This window comes from Vicia villosa, linkage group LG5 (genome assembly GCF_029867415.1).
Source record: "Vicia villosa cultivar HV-30 ecotype Madison, WI linkage group LG5, Vvil1.0, whole genome shotgun sequence".
NCBI classification, from domain to species: Eukaryota; Viridiplantae; Streptophyta; class Magnoliopsida; order Fabales; family Fabaceae; genus Vicia; species Vicia villosa.
Window position 1 is genome coordinate 13,535,536 of NC_081184.1, and position 7,596 is coordinate 13,543,131.

The 7,596-nt window shown below is 32.5% G+C and overlaps 1 protein-coding gene across 7 annotated transcripts; it reads left to right on the plus strand.

Moving 5' to 3' along the window:
• The first annotated feature begins 1,029 nt into the window (after positions 1–1,029).
• LOC131601354 (uncharacterized) lies at positions 1,030–6,010 on the plus strand. 7 transcript variants are annotated; one of them, XR_009283649.1, is made up of 5 exons: positions 1,030–1,420; positions 1,549–1,623; positions 2,561–2,897; positions 3,060–5,735; positions 5,899–6,010. XR_009283649.1 is itself a non-coding variant. In XM_058873139.1 (5 exons), the coding sequence occupies exons 3-4, from the start codon at positions 3,640–3,642 to the stop codon at positions 4,700–4,702; spliced, it is 687 nt and encodes a 228-aa protein (XP_058729122.1). In that variant the 5' UTR covers positions 1,438–1,623; positions 2,561–2,897; positions 3,060–3,639; the 3' UTR covers positions 4,703–5,735; positions 5,899–6,010. The 7 variants fall into 7 exon arrangements, 4 of the variants coding, with proteins under 4 accessions (XP_058729122.1, XP_058729121.1, XP_058729120.1 ...); XM_058873139.1 differs by lacking the exon at positions 1,030–1,420 and having other exon boundaries at positions 1,438–1,623; positions 3,060–3,724; positions 4,101–5,735; XM_058873138.1 differs by lacking the exons at positions 1,030–1,420; positions 1,549–1,623 and having other exon boundaries at positions 2,531–2,897; positions 3,060–3,260; positions 3,619–3,724; positions 4,101–5,735.
• Positions 6,011–7,596: the final 1,586 nt, after the last annotated feature.

Consider the following 7,596-nt stretch of genomic DNA (forward strand, 5'->3'; position numbering starts at 1 on the left):
TGGAGTGAAGAATACTACTAATGGTAAAATTAGAAAGATATGTTTTGCTTTTAACTAGAAGATATTTAAGTGATTCTATATCTATGGTTTTTCCTTGATCATATATAATATATTGGAAGTTATTGTCTAAATATTGAGTTGTTTATTACTTGTATTAATATTACAAATATTAATTTATCTATTATTCTCCAAATTAAAAGTATTGGTGCAAATTTTTATAATGATAAAAACGCTTAATAATAAATTATCTCTCACACGCACACGCATGCACACAATTTTCATAAAATATTAATATGTAAATTTGTCTACTGTACTCCCAATTTAATGATTTGGTACAACGTTTTATAATTATAATTCGTAGTAAAAGTTATAAATCTAAAGAAACAAATTGACTATTTTTATATTTTGAACTTACACACACACTAAATATTATTTGTAAAAAATTAATATATTATATTAAAAAAAATTAATAGTATTTAATAAATATGCACTTATAATATTTATATTTTTATTAAACTAGATTACAATCTCAATCAATGTGTTGATTGAGTTAAATGAGTATAATTTGTTGGTCTAAAATTCAATACATGACATCAACGTTTTTTTTATAATTATGACATCAACATTTTCTTAATATATGTGAAAGTATTGACTTTTACTTATAAATCACTAGTACAAATAGATTAATACAATTTTAAAATTTACACCCATTATACTAAAAACGGGTGTAAATTAGAAATATAGTGGCAATTTTGTAAATAACATGTCATTTTAAATATTATGAGGTGACAATATACACCCTATATTCTAAAAACGGGTTTAAATTAAAAATATTATTATAATCAAAGTTCAATTACTCCTTTTAAACAAAAAACGAGTGTAAATTAATATGTAATTGTTTTTTTTAATTTTAAATTTTAATAGGTGAAACATTATACTTTAAACATAATACTTTAAATTTATTAACATAATAAAATACTTTCTCTATTTCCTATTCAAACAGTAATTGCAATCAACTTATTTCACGAAACGTATTTTGAACTCTTTCAAGAAACCCATTTTTCAATCTAACTCTGTTCTTTAGCGCGCTACTTCAGGCAATGAATGGCAATGGTGATTTGAGGTTTCATCGAAGTTTGATTGGAAAAAGAGGTTGATTTTGGGTTTGTGCGAAGTTTGATTTTGGGCTTCACGAAATCCTTTCTCTAAACCCCATTTTGTCAAACGATACCCTTCAACTTGCTGTGACGACACCATTCGCTCACTGAAAAACGAAGCTCTCTTCGCTCACTCTCACTTCACCGAAACAGTTACGACAACGAAGCTGAGAGGAAACTATCGCAGTGACGACGAAGCTGAGAGAAACCATTTCGCAGTGACGATAACGAAGCTGAGAGGAAACCATTTCGTGACGACATTGGTAAGAAAGAATTAGGGTTTTATACTTTGAGCGACATTGGTAGCTGAAGAATTAGGGTTTTATACTCAGAAACTAGTTCCTATTGCTATGTGTAATTTTGTTTGAAATGATGCAAATTCATTGTATAGGTCCAAACAAATTGTATTGATTAAATCTCCATCTTCTTTCAACCAACCCCTGCATCTTTAGCATCACATTTTAAGGTGAGTGTTTTGGCTGAGTTTCTAACACATAACAACCTGTAACTAACAGTAGACAACTGGATTGACACAACTTATAGTGTAAAGCTTAAAAAATGTAAAATCTGGTATCGATCTCGATTCCATCCTCGATTTTGAGGTACCAATTCGTAATTCCTCTTTATCATTAGTATTATGTGTATGTGTTTCATAGATATTTATTCTGATTTGTTGATGTTATAAAACTTTTTAAAATAGTCGAATGAATTCATGATATTTAGTCATTGTGTTTAACTCACACCAGGAAGATATCATTCATGATGGCCAATTATGACAGTGATCAGTGTTGTTTCTGATGTTTGTATTTTATAGGCAAGATCACTTATTTTATATTATTATTAAGAGTTGGTTCTTAGTTGACATTTTAAGTTGAAGGCATCTAGGTGTCTGACACCAAGCGTCTCTTAGGCTCTCGTGTCGGTTGCATTTACTTGCTTCTAGTATTTTGAATTATTACACGTTGATGTTAGACACCGACACGACACATGTGGTTGTATTCAATTATTTTAGGTTTATTGAATATTCAATGTGTCTAGTCTATGTAACAGTTTTAGTTGAGGTACATTGATTATTCATGTTAGTGTCGAATTTGATGTTGATTGTGAAATCCATATTTTAAAAGAGACATAAAGATGTGGGATCTGTCTTAAATTCTTAAGAGAACACACACCCTTATTATGAAAAGCTGCTAAAGATATTAAAATTCAAGTTGACATGTGATTATAGGGACCACAAAAAACTAAGTTAACAACTTTGAATTGGCTCTACAGTTGGAGATTCTGTAAACTGTAAATGCAGATGATATTAGTTTGTGGTAGAGATTTGAAACGTATTTTGTCTGGATTGAATATGATAGGTTGCATGTTGATGATCTTTGGAATTGTTTTGTTTTTTTTTGCAGATTAGTATTGTTGTTTTACTTCAGCTTGGTACTGCTATTGTACTTAAGGATGCAGGATGGCTGAAGATACTTCTAGTAGCTTATTTTTTCGGTTCATTTCTCAACCATAATCTGTTCTTGGCAATCCATGAGCTCAGCCACAATCTCGCTTCTCATCTCCAGCATACAACCGTTGGCTCGGGATTTTCGCTAACCTCCCTATCGGTGTGTGGAGCAATAACAGCAGCAGGATTAATGGCAGCACATGGTAACAAGAATAGTTGTAAGAAGTATGGGATTATTACCCTCACTGACTGCCGGTCGACGCTTGACCCACCGCTCTCAACTCACCAATTTGGTATGTTTTTTAGATGCATTTATTAAACTGTTATTTATGTTTTATCAAGTTAGGCTCTACTATACTATATGAACTAGTTAATTGTAACAATTATAATTGCCATAGATTTCCATTGGCTGTAAAATTTGTGCGCCATTTCACCATTATAATTTTCATGGCCAGACTTTCATGGACGCTGACCTGAACCAAGATGGCAAAATAAACATGGTCGAGTGGCGAAAATTTGTACCTTATGTTTGGTGCTTTATGGAAATTCCTTTTCCGGGTCTGTTCCAAATGAGATTCAGAATCTTAAGTACCTTCAAACTCTTGATTTGTCTCAGAATTTCTTTAACGGGTCATTTCCTGATTCAGTTCTTGAATGTAAGAGACTTAAAGCTCTTGTTTTGAGTAGGAACAATTTTACTGGCTTTTTTCCTAATGGATTTGGTGCTGGTTTGTCTTCTCTTGAAAAGCTTGATCTTTCTTTCAATGATTTTCATGGTTTGATTCCTAGTGACATTGGAAAATTGTCGAGTTTGCAAGGAAATCTTGATTTGTCTCATAATCATTTTAGTGGTTCAATTCCGACTAGTCTTGGAAATTTGCCTGAAAATGTTTATATATACCTCATTTTGAATGCTAGTTCTGTACGGGCTTTCATTTGTTGATTATGTATAAAGGAAAATTGTATTCATCATGTAGTATCTCTCTTTACACATGAGTGTTTTGAATTTGATAGGGTGTAAAGGTTTAGGATCTCATGTATTGCACTGGTTGTAAACTTCAACCGGCGCAAAGGAAACATCTATTAAGAAAGTTGTGGCAAACTTCTCTCGAAATCGAAGGTAATTAGATCTGCTTGTGGCCCTTTATTCCTCGTTGTACATGTTGCTTCAGGGTTATCTTTCAATCGCTTTTAATTTGAATTAATGATTTTATGAAACATTAGACATGGCGTTTTTTGTAGCGAGACATCAAAATATGTGGGAAGAAAAACCTTCTAACATTTTGAATCTTATTAGTTGAGATAACAATATATTCAATGACAAGGAGGTCTGAAATGAAGGAAGTCAGAATATTTTGGACAGAAGTATGTACAGACTTTAAAAATCCAATCCTAGAAATGAATGGAGTTCCTTTCAATATGTATTTGATTCCCATATTTAATTTTGAGGTTTTGGTGCTCTTTAATTGGCATGATTTATTTTTTATTTTATACAGATTATCTTCGGGATCAACTCAGTGCAAAAAACACGGAAGTGAACTATCTAAAAGAGCATGCTTGCGATCTTGATTTGAAGTTCAAGGAGATGGAAGATTTACGAAAAGAAGTTTTCACCTTAAGGGAGGAACTGAATATCTCCAATTCAAAGCAATTTTCTTTGATTCGTGAGCTAGAGACTAAAGAAGCGGAGTTAGAGCTATCAGCATTGTCCGTGGAGAAACTGGATGAACCATTTTCATCCATGGAGTCTCAGTTTGAAGTTGAAACTATGAAGCTTGATATGATGGCCTTGGAACAGGATTTATTTGAGACCAAGAAAGTTCAGGATGAAACTCTAGAAGAAAATAATAGAATGAGTAGATTGATTAATGAGTTACAGGGTGCATTGCATGAAGCACAAGATACTATCGTCTATTTGAATGAAGAAAATAAGGAAATTAAAGAGAAGCTTGACGCTGCCAACATGAATACTAGATTGTTTTCTCAAAAGGTTGAAGACTGGCTGGAAAGCAAGGACAGACTGCAAATCAAGGATCAGTCGAGAAGCAAAGCAGAGGACACAAGGTACATAAATTTTGTAATATGTTTGATGAATTAAAATGTAAAATTTGTGCATTTAAGTAACTTTACATAGGTTTTATTGTGGTTTGGTATTTACTCTTGCTGTTAAGATGGCTTGACCTTCTATTTGATAAATTAAGACACTGGAATTGCCAGTTCTGCTACTTCAAATGAAAAAACGGAAATTGAGTCTTTTCCCTTTGTTAGGAGCTTTTGTTAGCTATTGGTTTTTTCCCTTTGATTTTTTAGCTCTGCTGCTGTTTTGGTTTATGTTGCAGTATGTCCATTGTAATCTATTTTTTCCTCCTTTCGGGTATACCTTGTGCTCGGATGTGAGTGTTTTTAGTATATTTGGTTATTTAAAAAAGAAAAACTGGAAATTTGGTTTCTCAATCTACTTTTCCTGCACTTTACCATGATAAATTTCCATTTTAACTCAAGTAAGCAAGTGAATTAAGTTGAAAAGAAACGAAATTGTACTTCAGGTATGACTGTTGAAGTTGAAAAGAAAAGAACCGAGTGAAATTGTACTAATTCAATGAAAGCTTGATATATGTTTAATGTTTAATGATATTATAAATGTCAATTTAATTCCGTTATAGTTAGAGTGATATGAGTGATGGTTCCTTTTACTTAAGCAATGTATGTTATTGTTGTTAAATTAGAACAACACATTATAAGACTTAGCTGAAGAAAAATATCTAAATTCTTTGGCAAGGGAAGATTGAGAGAGACACTCTTTGGTGAGGGAAGTGTGTAGTATGTGGCATACTTGAGGGATGACTCTTGCTGAATTATAAAACTCTAATTCGACCATACTTTGAAATACAAGAAATGAACTTTAAATTATTATACTAAGTTCTGGCAACCATATGAGTTAACGTTTCATTTTTATGTAAAAGTAAAGTCCTAAAGCTCTAATGTTTAAACTTGTTTGGGAAAATCATCACCCTTTCAATCAACCTCTCACTCTTAAATGACCTGAAGAGATTAGGTTCAAGATTAGGTTCCTTTCTCTAACTGTTAAAGAGATTTTGGGTGAAGGTGACAACGCCAAGCTTGAAATCCAGGTTAGTTTAGCTAAATATTTATTTATAAGCTTCTATCTATTTTAGTAATTATTTCTCTATAGTTTATTTCTTTGTAAATTATGACGGCGATTTGTGAAATATGTTTTATTGCTGTTTTTGTAGTTTATTTAGTGAAACTAAATTGTATTATGTACTGCAACAGATTAAGTTAGATAAGGAAAAGAAAATTCTATCTATTAGAGACAGAGGTATTGGTATGACAAAGGAGGATTTGATAAAGAATTTGGGGACCATAGCTAAATCTGGAACTTCTGGTATGTTTATTATTATGGGTTTTTCTGAAATGGTTACTGCTAGAAATAACTTGTTTTCTGGTAATGGCTCATGAGTTAGGAATACTTAGAAATATTAACACATTATTTCATACTTTTAGATGAAGAAAGTGAAAAACAGAGCTAGTAAAATAAAAAGAACACAGCTCTGACATACTTTGTAATTCCATTCTTTCACGGATGAAGAAATATCAACAATAGCGGTTACAGTGGCCTCTAATTGAGGCTCCAGTCCAAACCACTGTCGCAGACCCTAATAGGGTTTCAGAGCGAAATTCCTCAGCTTTTTTTTCTTAAAACTGTCTTTTTCTTAAGTTTATAAATGTCAATTCGGACCATTTAAGGTAATAGGGTTTCAGAACGAACATCCAATTGATGAACAGTAATTTGAGGTCCATAACGAAAGGTTTGTCCACTAATTCCAGCATTAGAGTAGAGAGTGTTCCTCCAACAGTCAAGTAAAGATAATCTGTCCAAGAAACAGGTGCAAGTCCATATTCAAGTGTTTCATATAAAACATCAATCCACAGTTGTTCCCCACCAACATCAACATAGTATCCAACCTTAGCATCTCCAAAAACCTTAATCCCCTCATTACCATTTTTCATTTTAATATTATTCTTAACCACTTCACCATCTTCTCTTTCTCTTAACCCTTTCATGTCCACAACAACACTGTCACGTGCCATGGCTTGTCCCCGCGTGGAATAACTCTGTTGGTAGTGATGATCTCCATGGCTCTGTTGAACGACAGCTTGATGAGAGTTGCTATGTCGTTTATTGTTGTCGGTCGAAACACCGCAGCTGGTGAATCGTGTACGAGGTTTATTTGTTTAAGAAATGTAGAATTTGTTGTCGGTCGAAACACCGCAGCTGGTGAATCGTGTACGAGGTTTATTTGTTTAAGAAATGTAGAATTTTGGATTTTGTTTTTAGTTTATATAACTAAGTTATCTCTATGAGAAAGAGGAAACGATAATAAATTAATGGGTTTAACATTGTTGTGTAGATACTCATACTGTAGCTCACTCAAGGAATAGGTCTTCTAAGACAACTAGTGATTTTGATAGTCCTCGTTCTGTGTTTCTTGAACGGGCATTTTTGTCATATTCTCGGAGGGGCACTATCAACGGCTCGGTATGGTTACCATTGATACATGTGGCTCTTGTAATAATTTCTTGTGTCTTGTTTTTTTGCATACAGAAAACAATTGCTTCGCCAGGACGTGGTATTTTGGCCATGGATAAATCCAATGCTACATGTGGAAAGCAGTTGGATTCAATTGAATTAGAGAACACCGAAGCTAACCGTCAAGCAAGGCGTAAAATTATATATGAAGAAAGTGTTATGACTTAGTTAAAATATAATTTTTATGTGTATGATTTTATAATACTTGAAATATTATGACTGTACATGATTTTGTATACTTTTTGGTTAATATTAAAAATATTTTGACTTAGTTAAAATATGATTTTTATGTGTATGATTTTATAGTATTTACAATATTATGATTGAAAATAAAATATAACTAAATGGTGTTTATGAAATAGGGTGTAAATAGATATAAT

Excerpts from the sequence above, each read along its gene's own strand:
- LOC131601354 (XM_058873139.1), top strand. The coding sequence starts at position 3,640 with ATGTATTGCACTGGTTGTAAACTTCAACCGGCGCAAAGGAAACATCTA. Across the intron at positions 3,725-4,100 it reads AACTTCTCTCGAAATCGAAG|ATTATCTTCGGGATCAACTC; the intron begins GTAATTAGATCT and ends TATTTTATACAG.